This window comes from Polistes dominula, unplaced genomic scaffold, assembly GCF_049000335.1.
Source record: "Polistes dominula isolate Pdom_NZ unplaced genomic scaffold, Pdom_raw_medaka contig_31, whole genome shotgun sequence".
In the NCBI taxonomy this organism is placed as follows: domain Eukaryota; kingdom Metazoa; phylum Arthropoda; class Insecta; order Hymenoptera; family Vespidae; genus Polistes; species Polistes dominula.
In genome coordinates, this window is record NW_028300925.1 from 2,758,559 (window position 1) to 2,782,077 (window position 23,519).

General features: G+C 34.5%; 1 protein-coding gene across 2 annotated transcripts in view; it reads left to right on the forward strand.

The window, feature by feature from the left end:
• Positions 1 to 23,519, forward strand: part of Atg16 (Autophagy-related 16) — a 200,779-nt gene that overhangs the window by 143,090 nt on the left and 34,170 nt on the right. Inside the window, exon 9 of one of the 2 annotated variants that reach the window (XM_089171100.1) lies at positions 4,500 to 4,532. The exons of the other annotated variant lie outside the window; for it this stretch is intronic. Coding sequence (XP_089027226.1) covers positions 4,500 to 4,517 — 18 coding nt within the window. The 3' untranslated portion in view covers positions 4,518 to 4,532. Of the gene's footprint in view, positions 1 to 4,499; positions 4,533 to 23,519 lie in introns of those variants that run through there. 2 annotated transcript variants of the gene reach the window in all.

Here is a 23,519-nt window from a genome sequence, read left to right on the forward strand (position 1 = left end):
TATCATCAATATATATATATATTGTATTTATTATTAAAAATCATTTATCTATTATTTATCAGAAATAACGTTTCACACGGATGTATTAAAATAGGTAATAACAACATCGATTAATTGATTTTACATGTACAATAAAAACAACGCATCACACACACACACAAGTGAAAATCAGTGTGTATATTTATCAATTATTATAGAATTTAATTACACACATTTAAGACCTTGTATTTTCATTAAAATTTCTTTGTTTTTTTTTTTTGTTTTTCGTGTATCGATGTGTCATGGCAGAATATAATGCAATATGCAAAACAAAAAAACAAAAACACCGAAATTTGAAAAGTTTGTCGACTAAGAGAACCGGTCCGAAAAACATGGGAGGACTCTCTTTGTTTCCTACACCCTTCGAGTATAGGACGACAGAGACGACAGCGTTGTGCACGGGGGTTGGGATGGTGCATGTGAACGTGAATACATCGTTCACACGGAACAAGGGCAAAAGCTCGGCCTCACGCCGTCATTTCCGTACCGAAACAATGGCCGCCCTTTTCTCTCTTTTGCCCAGTGCTCTTCGAGTCACGAGAGATAGATATGTACGAATGCGGTTAGAATGCTTTGCTAGGTTGTAGAGAGAGCGTGTGTGAGAGAGAGAGAGAAAGAGAGAGAGAAATAACAAAAAAGTGAAGAATAAAAGGAAAGAGAATCAACCCCCTTCAGCCCCAATTCCTCCCTTTTTCCTATTCGCGCTTTTTTGTTTCGTCAATTTTTCTCGATCTATTTCAAGTTCATCCCTCGTTGTTTTTTTCTTTTTTGGTATCACCCTCTTTTCATTTTTCTCTCTCTCTCTCTATATTCGTTCGTATCAATTCTTTTTTATTTTTCTTTTTCTTTTTCTTTTTTTGTTATCTTCGAACGAGTAGAACTTTTTATCCTATAGTTATTGCAAAAAAAAAAAAAAGAAGAAAAGAAGAAAAAAAAACTGTATTTCTTTAATTCTTCGAGAGGAACAGCTGTTTCAATATGAAGGAAAAATGAAGATAGCAACACTTGGTCTTCTACGGTATTGGTATTTTTTTTTTCTTTTCTTTTCTATTAACCCTCCCCCCCCCTCTCCCTTTCATCCTCTTTTTCTTATTTCCGTTCACGAGTACAGAAAACATTTGTATCGATCTATGGATTCGTCATTACGAGTGTTACGTCCGATTCGTTCTATAATTTTCTCTTTCTTCTCTCTCTCTCTCTCTCTCTCTTACGATCTTCATTTTTTTCTCCCATAGCCATTCTCATGGCAAGATTTGCTGTATTTTTAAAATCACATAAGATTAGTTTTGCAATGTAAAAAAATAAAAACTACAAAAAATAATAAAAAGCAAACTACCAGCTCATTATTCTTTGACGTCGATCACGCTTGTATTCTTTCTTTCGTTGTTGTCCTGAAGCAGTCAACCGTAAATGCTCATTTTCGTTAAAGAATGAAGTCGTACCAACAAATCAGAACATGGAATAATGCTGGTAGATTCTCTCGAAACCTTTTCTCTCATTAAATAGAGATAACCTTTGTTAGGTATATTTCATCCGTTTCTCTTCTTCATTTCTTATCTGTCTGTCTGTCTCTCTCTCTCTCTCTCTCTCTTTTTATTTTTTTTATCATTTTCACTTGTTCTCATTTTTTAATCCCGTTTTTTTACAATACATCTCTCTCTACGTCATTTCAAAGTCACAAAAATGTTTCTTTATTTATATTCAAGGTGAAGCAATTCCCATACGAATTACATGAATCTCGATATATATATATATATATATATACCATAAATATTTTCAACGAAAGACAATTTGCAAATGTCTCGTGTGTTCCCGATTCCGATTTTCGATTTTCTACGAGATGCATCTTATTTTTCGGTTTTTTTTTTTTTTTATATTCTTTGATGGACTTCATGTGTCGAATATGCATTACTCATTCTTTTCGCTTATATTTCCTTCATGTCTCTTGTGTTTTGGATATAAGTTTCTGACAAATGAAAATCAAAAAGAAAGAAAGAAAGAAAGAATAAGCCAATAACAAAATAGATATGCAATAGGGGAGGTGGTGAGGGTGAGGGTGAGGAGTGTGGGGTTGGTTTATATAACGGAAAAAGAACTATCCGATGCACATGGATAATTTGATTTTAAAAATACAATCGACTTTGGCATACTATGATATGAAAATCGAAAAGAAATCCTTTTCTCTCTCTTTTTCTCTCTCTCTCTCTGGAAATAATCGTCGATGTATTTCACAAAAAAAAGCGCTTTGAGAAAATAATAATATCGCTTAAGGAAATAATGAAATTTTTTTTAAAAATCGAACTACGACTCGAGACAATATTTAGTTTCTAAACGATTTTAAATCACAGACGTAGCAGCAGCAGCAGCAGGAGCAGGAGTCACAACAAAAACAAAAGGGAAGAAGTACCCTTAACCGATTCGATTCGATTCGATTCTCAAATGCGAACGTCTTCCGCTTTGATATCCTTCCTTTTCTATTTTTTTCTCATCTTTCGAGTGCATCTTCTTCTTCTTCTGCATTTTTTTATCGCGTCTATCTTATTCTCGAGTGAGTGTAGAAACGCAAACCTGAATTACACGTACGTCTCGTCTCATCTCGTCTCGTCGTCGTCGTCTTATCGTAAAGAAATTTTTCTCTCTTACTATTCTTCATACGATGATCATCCTTTTTCTTTTCACGCGCGCGCGTTACGCCAAGAGGCTGTAAGAGGTGAAAGAAGAGGAGTTGGAAAGGTAGGTAAGGTAAGATAGATAGGTAGGTAGTATACTAGCATTGCGCTTGGCAACCTTCGCTCGCGTACACGAGGTAGGTAGTAGATTCGTCTAGGAATGGGTTCGAGACTAAAGTCGAACGAAGATGGAGAGGATAGCTCGAAGAGGGTGGCTCTTGAGAAAAACGCAACGAGAGTACTACCTTTGTTAGTTTTCATAATCATAATAAAGTCAAGCAGAGAACGTTTTTTAACACCGGAGGGGGTTTAGTCGTGTGTTTGGTTCGGTAAAATAAAAAAATAAAAAAAAATAATAACACTAGGAAAAGAGGAATAAGAAGAAGCTAGCTCGCAAGTAAAGGAAATAGTCAAAGATGAAAAGAGAGATAAAGAGAGAGAGAGAGAGAGAGAAGAGGATGACGATAAGGAAGAGAAGACGACGACAACTACGACGACGACGACGACTACGACGTGGCACGCTCGTTTCTACCAACACTCTTTCTTTCTCTCTCTCTCTCTCTCTCTCTCTCTCTCTCTTGAATTCTTTGCTCGCTCTATTGATTCTCTCTTTTGCACCCTTCGTGTTTACGAAGAAGGCAGATGATACTCCCCGATGGTATCTATGTTGCACGTTGCATGCAAATTCGATGCAGCATCGGTAGCCGTCGTTGTCTCGCCTTCTTCTTCTTCTACCTATCCCACCTCTCGGCATCGAGAGAGTTTAAGAAGGAAAAAAGGTTCAACTTTTTACTTGCCGCCCCGTACCTTTTATTCGCGTCAGCGTTACTCGCACGGTTTCTTGCGTGAGTAGGATTTAATCTATCCCGAAGGCGGCTGCTACTACTACGAGGTTGTAATTTTTAACCGTTCCCTCGAGTGCTCGCGAAGCTTCTGCTGCTTCTGCTTTTGCTGCTTCTACTACTGTTGCAACTACGTACGTCGGATTTAGCAACGACTCTTACTACTTTATCCTATCACAAAAGATCGACTCTACTCTCTCTCTCACTCTTTCTCTTTATAATTAGAATGCTCGCGAATTATCGTGAAAAGAAAGAAAGAAAGAACTGTTGTATGTTGGTAGTGATGATGGTAGTGGGGGAAGGAGGAAAGGGTTGAGGTGTAAATGGCCGTAGTGCTTGATTCAACGATAATTTATTTAACGATGACCGAGCGGGTCATCGCCATTAAATGGCAGGATATTATGACGTTGACGGAATTTAATTAACGTTTTTATACCGGCCCCACGTAGGCGTGACTCTCTCTCTCTCTCTCTGTCTCTCTTTACATGCTAGCTAGCTAGACACGAGTATCGCCTAATACGAAATTAACGAAGAGAGAAGGTAGTAGTAGTAGTAGTAGTAACGTGATAAAACTATGCTGTGATGCCACCACCGTGCATCAACGACTTGCATCGATTCGAAATATCCTTCCTTCCTTCCTTCCTCCCCATTTTATTTCTTTTTCACGGCCTTGCACGCATCCTTTTTTTCCCTTACTCCCTTCTTCCCCATTTCCCCCCTAGTCCAACTTTTATTTCTATTTTCCTTTCTCTATTTCATCGTCCTCTTCTCTTTCTCGTCAGCAACATCTCCACAGAAGAAGAAGAGGAGGAGGAGGAGGAGGAGAGAGAATATGTGTGTGTAGTAATAGTAGTAGTAGTAGTAGTTTCTCAGGGAAGATTAAATCTGCCAGAAAGTAATTGCAAACGCAAGCACGGTGTTTACACGGAACTGATTTGCTCCATTACAGGTGCGCATTCGGTCCTGAATAATTTATGCGATCGAGAACTGCTTGTGGGTGGTACCATAATTCAAGAGGGGCATACATACATCGATAAGCGAAGCAGACCCTCGGTGAGTTTGCTCGTTCTCTAGCTAGCAACCTTAGCTAGCAAGGTCCTAGCAAGCAACCCAAGCGCGAAGCGTACATTTCGCATAACACGTATAATCTATATACAGTAAGTGTCACTTAAAATAGTGCACTGTTACGAATTACTTGATCTTTTTGTTTTTGTTTTATAATAATAATAATTATTATTATATAACGTGTTTAAGATTAAGATTAAGATTAAGATTATTTAAAAATAAAAATATTATATTTAATCAATAATATTAATAAATTCTTGAGTTTTATAATAATATATTATTTATGTAATAAAAATGATTTATTCATCAAATAGGTACAATAACTTGTAAACAAATACATGTAAAAAAATTGATAATTGGTCAATTGATTGGTCACGATATGGTTAGTGTTAACACGACATGCGTTAATTTATAAAAAAATTAGTTGAGGTGTAAAATATCTTAAAAATATTTGACATACCTTAAATGTTTATTAATTAATCGAAGAAATATGTATATTGTTGTATAAAAACATGTGAGTGTATGTTCGGTGTACAATCCTCTTCGAAATCCACTGTTAGACTGACTCATCTGTCTTTCTGAAGGTTACATGTGTATCTATAATAAAAGTAATATTCGAAAAGTTATAGAAGTAATTATAAATACAAAACATTTGAAACGACTTTCATTGAGAACAATGTGTTAGTTTATCGGTGTATTTCGAAGTGTATAGAACGTTGAACATATTTTCCGTGCTTCTATACTACAATTTTCATTTCCTGCAATTAATTATCGATCATTTATAAGGTATGTAGAACATTTTAATTTATTCTATTAATATTTAGGATTATTTAAAATTAGAATTTATAATTTGTTTTAACGTTCTTAATCAAAACTTTTAATTGGAAAATTTTCATTTAATATAATATCAAATCGTAATTGTGTTTAATTAATTTTAATATTAAATAACCATTCAAATTAAATTAAAAAAAAAAAAAGCAAATATAATATAAGTAATTGTTAAACGCGGATATATCAAATATTTTTTTTATTTTTACAGTACGATTTTTTTTTTAATAACGAACATTTACCACCTATACATTATTTTCTCATGTAATTAATTCTTATTACTTGTTCTAAATAATCATTTCAATTTAATCTCATTTTAATATGCAACGATCGTCGTATATATTAATATTTATATTTTTAGATTATATGAACACGTTATATTATCAATAATTTTGTTTCTTAACAAAAATCAAGTAAACGTAACGGTATATACGACTTTAAGTAAGAACATTCACTGTAAAATGATACGTGTCTTGCCAAAATAGGATTGCAACGATGTACGTGGGTGAAACCAACACGTGTATAAATAAAACGAGTATATTGTCGATTCGATATCGATCCATTGAAAAATGATGAAAGTATGAAGCTGTCACGCATTTATTGGTCGATTCTACCTTCTCCCTTCATCATTTTTGATTCGGAAAAGTGTCTACCTTAGGCACGTAGTTACTTCTTCCGATCAAGAGAAGACCCCCTATTTACCTATCTTTCTCTCTTTCTCTTTCTCTTTGGATGTATTATCCACCCACTGTAGAGAATGCCGTTTACTGGAAGATTAGCCTTTCGAAAAGCCATCTTCTTCTCTAGTCCGGTAACAATGTACTTAGTGAAACCGGTTATACTTCGCTTGGTAGAAGCGAAAACAAGGAATGCAAGAAAGTGAACGTTGGTTTATGCTACAGTCAAGATTATAAACTTCTCTTAGAGCGTAACTTACGAGGGGATAGAAACGATTGCGGTTACGAATCTTCCCTCTTCTTCCCTTTATTATCTCTCTCTCTCTCTTACTCACTCATTCAGTCGTCGAGAGTAGCTTAGATTTAACTTCGTCTTCGACTAGGTTTCATTCTCGCTAAAGGAGGATTACGTTATACGCGAGTATTTTAAAGTCATTTGGATAATGCATTATGCAATTCGATCGGGAATTGTAATCCTTGAAATATGAGAATATAATAGTATTTGATTATCAGATATTTTGATTAGTTTGAAACATTTCTTTTAAAGTATTAGAATGAAGAAGAAGTTAGAAAATGTGATTTAGCAATGTTTTACAAAAGGGATGACACTATTTGGACATTTATACAAATAAAACTTTTTTATAAGACAAGTTCGATGCTTGGTAAAGCTAGCACCTTCATTCTGGTGAAACGGAACACAATAGGATTTCGTCGTTTGGTGTAACCACAGCGCCGAAACGGTCGGTATACCGAGGTCAAACGGTTGCTGTTCTGTGTCTTCTAAAGTTTCGGTCCTTTTCGAATAGAAACTTCGTCTTTGTAGGATAGGGTCAATTAGACGAAATTCGTCGAAGTTTGTTCGTTTGAAACGCGGTAAACGTTCGACTTAGTCTTTCCAACGGGTTCACGACTTTTACTCGAGGCGACGTGAATTACGGTTTAACTATTTTATTTACTTACAGATCTTTCTATCTTTGATCTAATCTCTCTTTCTATCTCTCTCTCTCTCTCTTCGTTTTGTCTTGCGTTTTATCTTTTCATCATCTCGTAAGGGAAAGTCATGTAAATGCATAACAAATTTTACCTCTCTCTCGTATTATCTCTCTCTCTCTCTCTGTCTCTCTCTATTTGAATGCATATATACAGATTCTGAACTTGTCGTTACATTAAACACAAAGACGCGTACGATAATTAGTTTAATTAATGCTACATGCCCGTGTATAATTAGGTTGCCAAGCACTTTACACGTATGTATATATATGTATATATATATACCAACATATCGTAGGTAACGTAAGGAAATATCGATGACTTCCAAGCTCTTGTTATCATTATCTCGGTTGTTTCTATCTAATCTTCTACTATATTCTTATTAACTTTAATGTTTAACATTTTTTAAATATAAATATAATAAATAGAAAGAGAGAAAATATATTTTATCGTGATCGATAAACCGAAAGAGAGAGAGATAGAGAGAGAGAGGATCGAAGTGAATTTCTGTTTTTACACTCGAATGTTTTTCGGTCTCGAAAGTAAGCCGGTCGGCCCAAGTAAATCGATGGATAATCGAAAGAAAAAAAAATATATCGAAAGAGAGAAAGAGAGAGAGAAATGGAGAAAGTAGTAGAGCAAACGTAGCCAAGCCATAAGAAATTTATCGGCATCTGTATATAGGGCTTATATATCTGTATGTATGTATTCCGCGAATCTCCATTCGCAAAGTGGCTCGTTCAGCCTTAATACGGCCGACGTGGGATAGATGAATCTTTAACGAGGTCCCTTCTCGGAATTTCCCAGCACGAGCGACCAAAATATTCTAGGAAAGTAACCGAATCCTTCGACTAGGTAGATACTACCTACCTACCTTTAGTCCTGGACCTTTTCAAATAAATTCTCAATAAACGTTATCCTTTATCCCGATATATTTGAGAAGATATATTTTACATTATTCTCAAACGATTGCCAATTTACTTATTATACGGAATAAGTAGAGTAACGGAGGTATTCTAAAATGTAATCTTAAAAGGGGTTAATTCCCTCGATTGTAAAGGGCATGTGCACGCGAGAATAAGGATAAGACCCTTGTCTTTCTCTGTCCTACTACGTTAGTTCCAATATTCGTGCATGCGCATCTTTCTATCCTCTCTCTCTCTCTCTCTCTCTCTCACACACACACACACACACACACACACACACATACATTCTCTTTTGCTTTCTCACCATCTCTCTATACCGAACAGCTAACGAAGGACTTTCATAATTAGAAGTTTTGGCTTAATTACTTGAGTCTAGCGAAGCCAACTAATAAGTCCGTCGCCTCGACCGTAAGAGCCATGAGTCTGGGGGGCTTGGGCCTTGGTCCAGCTTCCTATCCTCAACCCTTTCCCTTCCCCCCCTCAACTTCCAGCACCTCGAATCCACTACGTTGTCGCTTCCTAAATCTGATCTTCCCCCTTCCTCACTTGAATCTCGTTAGAAACGCCCATCTCGTGACCCTTTTTTTCTCTCTCTCTCTCTCTCTGTCTCTTCTGTTTTAACACTTACCATCCTCTTTTTATCTTCTATCTTTTTTTTTTATTCTCTAGTTTTATCTTTTATCTGTATCTCTGTCTCTCTCTATCTCTATCTCTCTCTCTCGTCACATTCGCTTCGTTACATCTCACGATAATAGAACGTAGCACCGGAAAAATGCGATTTCGTTTCTCTGAACTTTGGCTCCACGCGGACGATTGAGTTGGCTCGTTGCTGGGCTACTACTATCCGTCCCTGAAGCATTTACGTTTTCATCGACATCATCCTAGATATGGGCGAATGAACGTGAAACCCGATTAACTTGGATATATGAATTTTTGTAAAGTACATAGTATATATATATATATATATGTATATTTTTTCTCGTCAAATTCAACACCTATCCATGGAAATAATTCTTATGTTGAAAAATATTTGAATAAATTTGATTTTCTCGTAATTTTTGTTAAAAAAAGTAACGAGGTTAATCGTTTTGTACATATTTGCAACAACAACAACAACAATTTAATCGTTAACGTTTTATTTTTTCTTTCTCAAAAGTAATATCCTTATTATTCCAAGCTTTGTATTGTTGGTTTATTCGAGTACGGTCAACTGAGCGAAAAAAGTATCAGTCTCCGGAGTATTACTGTAGAACGAACCATTAAGTTCAGTGCACGTAGTAGCCCATGGGGGAAAACGAGCGAATGTACTCGCTCGGCATACGTCAAGAGGGCAACTTCGTTTCCTTCGTTTAGAACGATTTCATCGAATTTATTTTATTTTCAACTTCCCTCTTCCCATACGATCCTCTAGTAATGCGATCGAATTTTCTTATAATTAAAACAAATCAAGCGTGTAACGTATATATAAATAGATAATGAAATAATTGAATAAATTTGATTATGTAGAAAAACGAGATTGGAATTTTTCTTAAATAACACAATTTGGAAAAAAAAATTGAGTAACTTTTTGAGGAACCAAGGATACGTGTATCTATCCATCGAACATCCAACATTCATCTATCCCATCCACATCCACTCATCCATCTATCCATCCATCCATCTAGCAGCAGCAGCCAAGAGAGAGCTCGGTTTATGCCTCTGGCTCGCAGCAATGGGAGATCATCGCTTTCGCGTATTACATTTTGTCCGGATCACTCTCGGTTTCCGTGGTAGCATAATATAAAAGCCAACTCCAGCCCCAGCCCCAGCTCCGGTGGTGCACGCGTGTGTTTGCGAACGGTGATTTGCGCTCGAGTGGGCGTTACGTTATCCGCGCACGAGCACTGATCCGTAGGAGGATCCGCTAGGAGACGGGGCCTGATCGAGAAACGAGCCATGGTAATGCGAAACATGATTACTCACAGGGAGATAATGCGTGTAATAACAATCGCATTAACCGACGACCGAGTGCCGAGGCTCACGGTGCTGCCCTTCGGGGTGTTCTAAGCTCTATTACTACTTGCAAACCCTTCCTACCTTTCTTCCTTCCTTCCTTCCTTCCTTCCTCTCTTCTTTTCTTTTCCTTATTCGAGTATCCTTTACTCGCGATTTTATCCTTTATTCGAGTTTTACAATGCTATCAACGACACCCGTATAAACATCCACGTATTATCCATCTTAACAAATTAATCGATTCAAATTAAATACGATTCACGGTATCACATTTATTCTCGATTTTGTTATTTATTTAACAATAATTCTCGTTATTCGGCATATCTTTGTTTTTTTTTTATTTTTTATTTTTTATTTTATTTTAGTTTCACATTGTGTGTGTGTTTTTTTGGCATTTTTTTTTAAATCAACAAATAAATAAAACACATTGGTTGTTTTGTACGGTTGTAAAAATGTGCAGAATAGACACATATCAGTAACTTTTACCATTGATGTATAGTCTCTCTCTCTCTTTTTCTTTTTTTTTTTATTATTTTGTTATAAACCAAATCATCGAACGTGTTTTTGAACGTGTCGGTAAAATCTGGCTAGAAGTACTTTTGAAAATATGATACTAGTGATTTTATTTCGTATCTTTTTTTTTTTTTTTTATTTGTTTATTTGAAAATGATTATCTCTCTCTCTCTCTCATTCTTCTTATTTAAATGCATTGTTTGTATAACATCCATGGCGTTGACATAAATGCGCATACGAAAGCATGAAATTGATTAAACTCATAATCAGAAGTCTGTCAAATATCAGATTTCATTGTAATTATTATATTTAGCGAACAACGCGTGGCTCTAAGCACATGACAGATATTCGATAAAATGTATATAACGTTGGTGCATACGACGGTTCATATATTGGGAATGTTGGGTACGGTACGATGGGACAAGATAAACGTGAAAAAGTTGATCCTTTCGAACGTGAAATATTCGTTGGCGAATGACCGAACGAGGAATATGTCGAAGATACATACGATCGATACGGTCAATTTTATTGGTCAATCTTCATTGAGATTATTAACTCCCTGATGATTTTTTAATTAAAAGTCCAACTTATTTTCCCTTCAAAACTTTCAATTGAAAATATTAATTAATTGTAATACTCGAGAATCGTTTATCGATGTGAACGGGAGGGGTGGGGGGGGGGGAAACAACAACAATAAGCTTGGTGATAGGTGGTCTCCGATAAATAATATAATTTCAAGATTTTACGAATGATAGTTGATTTTAAACGATGTACGGTGCGTGCATGATGATGCATAAATTTTATGATATTATAATTGATTGACGTCAACGAAATGAATTCGATGAATATTAGCTATGAAACTCTATACAGTCCATAAATTGCGATTTCGCGAATCGTGGAGTTCAAAGTAAATGCACCGGTCGGGGGAGGGGAATAATGGGTAAGGGGAGGGAGGTTCTATGCTTCGTTGCTCTCTCACCAATAACTTTAGTTCCCCGATGCAGCAGGAAATGACTACGCACCAAATAATCTGATTTTCGTTCGGTTTGCTGTCCAGTCCCGCGTAACTCCGCGTTATTGCCAAGAATATTGTCAAATTGTACATTTCTTATATATATATTCAAATGAAAATAATATTTATTCGTAATAAATATAATTTGATAATTGTACAAAAAGTGGACACACACACACACAGGTTATATAAATCTGATTATCGATGGTATAAAATTAATCGAAAATAAAACGTAGGAAACATATTTTGGTATATGATTCTTCGTTAACGAGACAATTTGTGTTTTTTATTAACCCTGTGTAAACCATTACTATCTTTCAAATTACTTATCGATATTGTCAATATTTTCTTTTTTCCAATGTTTTATTTCATTTTTGTATGCAATACACTCCAGCAATGTTTGCATTTAACATCGAACCGCATGACTTATTTTTCCTATGTTTAGTTTGTTTCTATCAGTCGAACTGTAACATTGACACAACGATAACAGTGGTAACTGAATATTACAAACACACACGACGATTTTCAAATCGTCATCGTCCAAAAATAAAACAAAGTAACAGAGACAATTTTTTTTATTTATTATTAATATGAATATAAACTCAAACGTAGTTTAATTGTACAGATTGTTTAAGTAAACATGATATTTTTAAAACAAATTTTGTAAACGAGCATGATATCATTCGTTTGGATACATTCTGCATTTTGATAGTTGTATTTTATAACGATGCAGAAATCATTTTCAATATTCCATATCCATTTTAATTGTTTATTTTGAAATAATTACATTAGAATAAAAAGAAAAAGACTAAAATTAGAACGTTTTTATCTTAATTTCTATTTGTTAAAAATAGTATACCCGTTATACACATGTGCAGTGTTCGGAAAGTCATATAAGCTACATTGAATATAAGAATTTTGATAGAAGATAACTCGTTAGTCTGAAGGTGAATTTCGAAGAAGACAGTATTTCGATCATATACACGGTAATTTTAAACAATAATACACATTTCTTTCGATTAATTAACAATTATTTTAATATTCTAGTACACTCTACTTATAATAACAAATACTTAATTAAATATTGATCAATATATTAACTAATACTTAATTAAATATTGATCAATATCATTTGCAAATATATTTGACAATGTTATTAAAATAAAAATAAAATAATGCAACATTTAAACAAATTATTATTTGTCTTTTAAAAGATAATACTCGTTATGAAATCTTCGACAGTTAACAAACAAAACTTGGTCTGTTTCGAAAAGCATTTTCATCGGGTGTTCCCCCATCTCCTCACCCTTGTCCACCTCTCTTTCTTTTTTCCTTAAACTTTACGAAAGCAGATTGTTGAAAAACTTTGAAATAAAACTCACGAAGAACATGGGACAATGTCTTCGTCGCCTTGCCAAACTCGCGATTAATTATTTGTTCGTTCACTCGAGGTTTCCACCAAGCACAGCCAAAAGCCTAGAATGGGATGAGGTGGGATGCACCGAAAGTTCCGATGAAAATAATTATATGAGAGATAATTAAGAGGAAGAAAATTGAAGGGCGTGGAGGTCCAAAAGAGGGAAACAATAGAAAGAGAAACGTTGTCTGTATGCTAATCTACGGATGAGGTGCTACAATGGAAAATGGAATTTATCGAAAGTAATCGCATAAAATTGGGCTTTTGTTCGGTCGAAGGATCCCCCCTTCTTCTCGTCAAGGTTTTCCCTCCCCCTTTGTCCCCTCCCCCCTCTTTAACTCTCTTTCTCTCTTTATCAACCATCCCCTTCCTCATTCCCATCCTCATTCGCTTTCACAATTTCAACTCTTCTCTTCTATCTGTTTCCTGTTCCTATCTCTTGCTTTTGCTGGTGCTGCTACACTATCTCGGACCAACGATTCCCCGCCATCGATTCAATATCGATGCCAGATATTTCGTTCGTATACGGGGGGTATAGCTCGACACAATAATTCAGTTGAGCAGGTAATATTGGCGCGGTAATGGTCGAACCATTTGGCTGTATCGTTATGCTGCATTGGCATTCGGTGCATTTATAGAGCAGCCACCGGTCCGTTTTCAGCTAGCTAGCTAGCTGGCTAGCTGGCTGGCTAGCTGGTTGGCCTGTCGGTTTCAACCACACCACGTTGACTCTTTTCCTCCCGTCGGATCTATTCGGCATTTGCTCTTTGTTCCTCTTCTCCTCTTCCACCTCGTCTTCGTTACGCCCATTCGTTCGTTCACACGTAACCTATAGAGAACGATCTATAGCATTGCCACCAACAACAGAAGCATAAGCAGAAGTAACAGCAGTAGTATAACCAGTGTTCTACCTTTTACACGAATTGCTAATGAAACGTTATCATTGGTCGATCTGACATCATCTACGAATCAACCCCCCCCCCAACTTTCAATTGGTTTACAGTTTGTTGGATTTTTAATGTACGATTTTATTAGGGTGAATAGGATCGTGTGTTCATTGTGTTATAAATTTTACAATGGATTGTTTTTGTTAAATTTATTAATAAAATAAAAGAACTTTTTGATTCGTACCGTAATAGTTGAACGCATTCAGAATTTCTCGTTTTCTTCGAATGAATTAGAGTCTCGTAAAAGGTTATTTCCAATATTATCCCTTTCTCGTATTCCACTCTCGATCGATCGATTTCTTTTCGACATGTGGAAATGATTTTTTAAACGATTTTCTTTTGCCCACTCTTTTTCTTTATTTCCAGCTGTTAGATTTGATTTTACGATCTCACGTATCATACCGATAACGTTGATCTTTCGCCAAATTTTTTGTTCGAACGGATCTCACGATTGTTGAATAATTTTCATTAATGTATACGACACCTAGGACGTGTGTTATTTCAGTATGGGTAAATTTTGCAAAATCTATTTTTAATATACCGACTATCAGCAGTAATATCATCGTTTTACATTTTTCACGTATCGTCGATGTGTCCTTCCTTTTTTTTCTTTTTTTTTTTCTATCATAACTTTATTCTTCATTACAAATACGACGAAATAATATCGAACTCCATGAATTTATGAATTACGTGAAAGAACAAATTGTGTGACTTTAATTTTATCATTTTATATTCTCGTTTAAAATTCACCACGATTATCGATTCCGATTAAAAAAAAAAAAAAAAAAAAGAAAAATATTTCTTCGGGTAATTTTTTCTTTTTGTTCTCTTACCACGAAAGAAAATGTCTGAAATACTTCACTCCGTGTTCCAGCGAGTTATTCTACTTAAAGAGAAAAGTTCACTGTCGCGTACGGAAACCTGGGTGGTGGGTGGGGTCGAGTTGCACAGGATAAGCGTGTGAGGTCGGATAAAAATAGTTAACTAGCGACAAAAAGACATCCGTACCGAATAGGATTAGTGTCCCGTGGGAAATCAAGGAACACCGTGGAAGCTTTCTCGAACTTATTGTCCTCCGACCACCGATAAAAGCTCAACGCGCTAATTGTCACGAATTCCGAAGGCGACCTTCGAACGATATTAACTTTCTGTTACTTTTGCGGATGTTAGATGATGGACGATGGAATAAAAAAAAAAAAAATGGGTTGAAAAAGATAAAAGAGAAAATAGTTAAAAGCATTCGTTATTTCTACCTTAAAGTTTGTATCGAAATAAATGATGATATAAATTGTGGTCACCAATTGGTACAATCGAATTAGTCATGGTAAAACAAGTTGATAATGTGCCTGTTAAGTATTGTGTATAGCAATAGAACAACACATAGTCATTTGCATTAAACCATCGAGGATATTTCGGAAGTCGACGAGTTGAAATTGGCTGTCTGCAAAAGCAAGTTAATTTTGTAAGTTCGGATCAACGATTAGCATAATTGGTCAGGTTTGTGTGTATGTGTATGGGGTTCGTCGTTGGTACGTGTACGGTAATAAAATTAGACAAACTCGGCAACATCGTTATCGTTCCCATTTCGTAGAGATAATAGGACTCGGTACCTGTGTCGAATATTTAATCATATCGATTCTTATTGCATTGCTTATTTCTTTCTTTTTTTTTTGTTTGTTTTTACGATCAAACACGAACATGATCTATTTCCGTTTGTTCGATAGTAAAATAAGTGGGCGTTACATATAACGTTTATTTTCATCGATCACCAACCACCATCTTTTACCTTAACTCTCAAGAACGTTTCCTGATACGATTTCGTGCTAGTTTAACATTGAACACATATTGAATCTAACCTACCCTATCCCAAGATTATGGTACGCAAGATGGAATAGCCATTGCAGCCACGTGGCTGGATTGCAACCGCAAGATCGTTTGTAGGATAACACACACATACACAGACACACACTGTAAACTCTCAACGAGTTGAGAAGAGATGCTACGTTGAAAGTGCATTTACAAAACGAAGATGGACGTTTACGTTAGAAAATAAATGTCGAATAAACTATGTACACAAGTAAGCGTAAAGACGAATGGTAAATGTAAAGTGGAACGATAGAGACGTTTCTCAGAAAAGAGAAGAGAGAAAGAGAGATTTGCACACGGTGGGCGTATCGGACGTTTAATGAGTCTGTAATTAAGGAAGATCAATAACTATACCACGTTTACCTTGGCTCTTATATATGTACAGTCAGGTAAGCATTGCTTTTACGAAGTAGATAGGTAGAAAGAGAAAGAGAGAGAGAGAGAGAGAGAGAGAGAGAGAACATTTTACGAGAAAAGATTGAAATATATATTCCGTGCATTATTAAAACTCCTTCTACTATTTCGCTGTTTTTATTCATGAGCAAAATGAAAATGGAAAATAATCGTTTTCGTATGAAATTTCTATATTGTTTGTGCAATTATAATTTTAGCAAAGTTCATCATCGTTTATGCCAATGCGAAAAGTAAATAATATTGATCAAAATTTTCTCAACCTTTTATCGGTGTGACTTTAATTTCAAAGACAAAAAATTCTATACGAAATAAGTTTTTTTTTTTTTTTTATTTATACATATCCAATTTTAGCTAGAACAAAAATTCTTTTTCCAAAATGGCAATAGGGATATGTAGTTTGTTATTTTCCCTGTGCTTCTTCTTCTTCTTTATCTTTTTCTTTTCCACATTTCTTTTTCTTTCGTACACTATCAGCTCTAGTTCGTTCATAGGTGTGCAGTTCTGTGCGAAGAATGTGGCTAGAAAATGTTCTATCTTTTTCTATCGAAACGTTTGTTCTCAAAGATAGCCAACCGAAACACATCGAATAAAGACAAACAGATAGATAGATAGATAGAAAGAAAGAAAGAAAGAAAGAGAGAGAAAGAAAGAAGACGAAGAGGTGTTTTCTTTGGATTTACGTGATACCACGCGGTATCCAGCTCGGTCAGATATAACCGACATAGAGAAGCCAAAGGGAAGAAGAAAAGGGTCGAAGCTTTTGCCTTCTCTGGTTCTTCGACCATCCTACTTTACCACATTTTGCCTCTGTATACTTCAACCTTCCTTATTTCAACCCTCACCCACTCCATTCCCACTCTTTTTTGGAATGTACGCTTTTCCTCTTGACAACGGTCCTTCTGACTTTCCCTTCCTTTTTTTTTCCTACTTTTCTCTGACTTCCTAACCTCTCTCATTTTCTTTTTCTTTTTTTCTTTTGTCTATGTCCTACAGATTCCACCCTATTCACTACTTTTCTATCCTACACCCTCGACCACACTTTTTTCCTATCTTTTTCTCGTTTCTTTCTATATTTCTCTCTTTCCCTCTCTCTCTCTCTCTCCCCCCTTTCACAGCATCTCAGTTTCCATCTTCTTCCGGTTTTATCCCCCCCCCACTACCCTCTCACATTCAATGCGCCCTTTTTTCTTCTACTCGTATCTCGACTAACAGCCCATTCTATTTCCGATACAGCGTGACATTCTGCACCCTCTAGGCAACGAGAAAAGAGAAAACAAGTAAACCCAGAACCAACCAACCCTCTTTCGTTCCAAGCAGTCGGACACTCGACTACCCCCGACGTTCTTTCTTGGCATTGCTAGTCACTCTACAATCCACCATCACCACAACCACCACCATCAAACTTGGTTTAGAATCTACACTCGTTTCACTGTTTCTCGGTAGCTCAATTCGATAAAACGAAAATCTTATTTTCTATCAATTTTTTCTTCTTCTCATTCTCTCGTAAAATTCTTTACCAATACTTGTCTTTTATTTTTTTTTGTCCTTAGTCTATTCCAAATTGAAAATCGTTCGATTTTTTTATTCTTATCAATTTTTTTTTTTTGAATAAATTTAACATCTCTTTGAATTGTGGCAAACGTTGAGAAAAATTGACATAATAAAAAAAAGAGAAAAAAAAGAACTATGTGCAACGAGACTACGAATTTGTTCTTTTTACAAATGAAAATTCTTATAGGAGAAAAAGAAGAAGAAGAAGAAGAAGGAGAAATCATTTGCTGGAAAATCACTTTCGATTGGTACGATCGGGGAATTATCGTTCGCGTTAGGATCTCTCTTAGGTGCGGGGTGCTGGGGGGGGGTGGTGGTTAACTTTGAATTCATCGTATAAATCGATAGTACGAGATAAACGTTGGGATAATTCGAGGAGAGAAGAGGAACAGATTGGTAGGAGAGAAATTTTGTTCTTCCGGTTGGTAGAGTAAGAAGGTAAAGGTAGATAGGTAGATAATTCTAGGTTAAGGGGATGGGTGGGGTGGTACGACGTCGATAGGAAACGTTCCTGCCGTCTTTCGACTTTTGACAAATGGCTCGCAGTGGACATCTTATAGTAGAACGAGGTTCGTATTTGAGACGACGTATAGTGAATGATGATACCGTTTGGATAACAGCGTTCCTTTGGGACATTATCCTGGTCTAATAAGGTCGAACTTCGAGAGATCAGGTAGATCGTGGTTACCTCTCATTGTAGATCCCATAGACATTTCTAACTGTTAGCTTTGTTCAGTTTCTCTATGTTCTCGAAGTGTCATTCACATTGATTCGATACCATGTGCTTTTCTCTTATACGAAAGCATTGCCAATCGATTGAAGCGAAGGTGGAGGAGGGAAATGCTATTGCAAGTTTATAAACTCTTGTGTGCTATCTCTTAAACTCATCACATTTATATACGTGCTTCATGTGCATACAAAGTAGTACATATATATACAGAGTGATCTGTAACTGGTGATACAAGCGAAAAGAGGGCGATTCTACATGAAAAAATAAATTGTAAATATAGAATAAATATTTTTCGTTTGAGGCTTTGTTTTCGAGAAAATCGACTTTGAATTTTCGCAAAGTACGCGTGTACTTAATCATGTCTCGTTATAACGGACCTACGAACTTTTCAGAAATATATATAAATATATATATGTTACAGGGAGATGATAAAAATGGAGATTTGATTCAAATCACAGGAAGATTTTAAAATTAAACTCTCTGTGATTTCCCTAAAGAATGTAAATGATTTGATTTAATTCTTTTAACTGTTTTAGTGAAAAGATGAAATAATATTATTTAAATATTAAGTTAATCATGTATTATTAAATGTAGATTAGGTAATAGAACAATAGTCATTGAAACGTAAATGATTTTATTACTAATTAACAAAAAGAATAGGTACTTACTTTTTAGTAAAATTATTAATTAACGTAATTAATAAATAATAATGTTTTTTTATTTTTAATAAAACAGATTGTTGACTTGTGGCTTCTAATAGAACTATGCGGAACTTGTTTATTCTTATTATTTATTCTGTTACTTGTTCATTTCATCTTTTCACTAAAATAGTTAAGGGATTTGATCAAATCTCTATTTTCATCATTTCCCTAGATATACATCAAGTTATACGCATCCATATAAATTTATTTAAAAATTGTAGTATTGTCAGACTAGTTCTTGCTAGATCATCTAACAAATTATGCATTAGGTAGAGAGAATGACTCAGCTTTCGCTATGAGCATATGGAAATGAGAAACGATAAAGTTGGCAATAGAATCTGGTTCCGTCTTAAATTCGTATCTTTTTGGATATGCGCGCGACGCGATGAAAATTTCGACGCCGTACTTCTTCTATTATTATTCTAGGTACTTTTCGTATTATCGTAGTTGGTAATAAATTTTTAACGATTTCGTTGGATGGCTCGTTTTCGCGTCTGGGTCTTACACCGATCACTAACATCACCAGCAGCACCCGATTTAAATCGATCATGATCAATCGCGTGATAAATCGCTATATATCCTTTTTCTCAACCCTTTTAATATACCCGGTGTTTTATCTCGTACAATGCATTTCATCTGACATCAAATTTTCTAATTTGAGAGTTAGCTTGTTTAAACCTATTTTTAAAAACGATAAACAACGGGGGATCATTTGAAATGATGATGATACTGCTTTGGTAGTTGACGAACACCGATCGAATGCAGATTTGGCCAATGGAGTTCGTTGGTTGGGGGTCAGTGGGTCTTCTGCTGCGGTTAACCGTGCTGCTTATGGGTACCGTAATGTCTCGGAGCGATAGGTCCCCTTCGTTTTTCAGGTCGGTTCTTCTTTCTCTCCAAAGCATCGCAATATGACCTCGCGATCTTACGTCCTACCAATGGTTAGTTGCTTCACAATCGGATAACTGTAAAGTATCATGGTTATCGTCTATAAAAAGCATCACGAGAGTAGTAGGCGGTATTTTTAATTGTATCCCTTGATAACTGTGTCACGTGAACGATCTCTAAGACAAAGTTAGTGAATATAAAAAAAAAACTATAAGAAAAAAAAACAGAAAAGAAGAGACTATACGGTATCATAATCATAGATTTACATTTTTAACGATTCGTATCAAGTCTTGAGGGAGGGGGGAAACTGTGGGGGGATATACCTACGTTATAATCGATAATTACACGGTCCATCGATTTGCAAGTTACCGATAATATGATTTCGTGACGTTCGGAGAATCTACAAGCAGAAATGATTAGCGCCATTATCTTTGCTTCGGTTCATTAACATAGTCGATAATCCTTCCCATGGATATGACCGAATTGCACACGCACGATAAATTACATTGTGATGATTCTAGATCAAAATTGGATAATTCTCTCTATAGACACATTACGTTTCTTTTTAAAATGATTAATTTTCAATACAAAACATTCATTTTTCTCGTTCGTGTGTATATTCAAAAGTATCCTTTTTAATCAACTAACTGTTTTTGTTTTAAATAATCAACTTGGTATTTTACATATAGAAAATCAAAGATAGAAATTTCTATGTATTTTTGTTGGAAATTTATATTATATACCTGTAATACACCTATAATCATATTTACCTGTGGAAGAAAATAATAAATTGAAAGAATGAAAGTTGTTGGATTTCTATGCTATCTATTTGTTTTTTATCTTGTCCAGTTTTGTCTATTTATTAGATTCTAAAAACCAATGAAATTCTATCTACCAATAACTTATATAAATATATATATGTATATAAGAAGGGGGAGGGGGAAGGTAAAGTAGTCATAGTTTGAAATTTACATGGCTCACTTTAAGCTCGTGCAGCACGATGCACTCGATATTGACTTGACTCGACTTCTATCTATCTATCTATCTATCTATCCCTTTCTATACCTATCGAGTTTCTTGTCGTTTCTCATGGAGATGCAGCCGATCCTTTCTAACGAGTCACGTCTTCGTCTAACGCCACGACGAAGATCGACCATTATTATATAATACCAGGAGAATTCGATTTTAAGAACAGACTAAGTGCTTCCGCTTGTCATCAAGTTGACGATCTTTATTCGAAAATGGATCTTAACGAAGATCTTTCATCTTGCACTGTAGAAATTTATGTAAATTAGATGATCATGATATACAGTGTCAAGAGACGTATACATTTAACATGTGTTGATATTGACATTAGAATTCTTATTGTAATAATTAAATTATTTATATATCATTTATATAATATATTGTATAAATATTTTTATTATTTATAAATAATTATTATATATAAGATAAATAATTGTATAATTTTTTTTATTTAAAATTTAAAAATAAATATTATATATATATATAGATATATATATATATATATATAGATATATTATAAAATAAAATCTTATTGATTAATTAAATTAGTAAAACAACCCCCCCCCCCGCCCTTTTTAAAAATTATTTCGTATATTATTTGCATATATTCAAAAACTTAGATTTTACATATTTTAGATTTTATTATTCATATCTGTTAAATTAGATTATTTTAATTCATTTTATTTGTCTTCATCACGAGTAAATATTATCCATAAAATTATGTTAATGTTTAAATATGACTGTGTATTTTCTAAGATAATATATATATGAGAGTCAGTGAAACAATTTCATTTCAATCGTGGTAGTGATGGTAATGAAGAAAATTACTCAATTCAATAACACATTCGTATAATGATACTGAAAATGATTTTGTCTTGTTGATTATATATTTAACGTCTATTTAAAGACCTTTATTTATTATTATTATTATATTCCCTTCTCGTTTCATTTCACAACTTCGTACTAAAACGATATTATTTGAAGAAAAACATGAAATGTAAAAAGGGTCGTCGGATATACATAAAACACACGATCATTTGCATCATTTTTAATGAGATGAAAAAGATCCATCAACGTCTGTCTGTCTTCTCGATACACGCGTAATTCTTATACCATAATAAATACGCATGAACACACGCACACATAATTCACGCCTTTCAATTTGGCCATCAGAGGTAATACTTAACGGAATAACACGTTGATTGATATATACTATATATATATATATATATATATATATATATATATATATATATACACGAAGATATAAGAGTTTCATCGTTACGAATGCATATTTCTTTTAAGAATATTTTTAACTAAATGGTCGACCATTTGTGATTTTTAGACGAGTAATTTAGAACAGTTTCTTTATTTTTTTTATTTTTTTTTTATTTTTTTCGTTACTTGGAACGTTTGAAATTCACCCATCATCCTTGTAGTAGTTATCGGTGTGTTACTCTTGTCACTAATCTTAGTTCACGTATAATCTTCTTCGAATGAAGATGAAATAAAAAGTGTTCGAAAGATAAAAGGTTAAAGGAAGTCGTTAGTCGTTAAATAAAAGTGAGTTAAACTTACCTTGCTATGAGATGTTCCAAATCTTTTCTACTTTTTCTTTATCTTTCTTTCTTTCTTTCTCTTTCCGGTTGTTGTTTTTTTCTTTTTTCTAGTTTCACATTTTTCGAATTATCTAAAGCTATATGAATCTACTACGTTCTGGCATAATTTACGAAACGAGAAAGACTGTTATTATTATTATTATTACAAGTATTATTAAGTATTAATATTATTATTAACAACTGGGAAATAAAATAACCAGGTAAAAAAAAGAAATAACTTATTAATTTCGTAGTATTACCTTTTTATTTCTCTTAATTATATCTCATTAGTAGAAAAGATATTCTTTTTGTGCTTACCTTATAGATGTCACGAAGTTTAGCAGCGTTCGTTGAAGAAGAATTAAAAAAAAAAAAAAAGAGAAGAAAAAAAATCAAGAAGATATCTTGAAGAAATTTTATTGAATAAAATCAACAATTTTTCTGTAAACGTAAGAGGAAATTGAGAAAGGTGATGGGGTGGAGGAGGAGGAGGGGGGATGGGGGGAAGGGAGAGAATAGTAGAAATAAATCGTTCTCGTTTATTCGTTATAAAATGGGCTTTATTTTCTCTGTACCATATATGCTATGTACAACGTGTATTGTTACGGTACTGACAATGTATGATGCCGAACCTTTCTCGGCTATCAAGGATACGTGTCGATAGTATAAAAAAAAAAAAAATATGACAGTGAAAAGAAAAGAAAATGATGATAAAATAAAAAAAAAATAAAATAAAATGAAGAAACTAACGATGCATACATCAAACCCAATTCGTATATCACCTGTCTGATAAAATTGATATCTCATTTTTTTTTGTATTCAAATCAA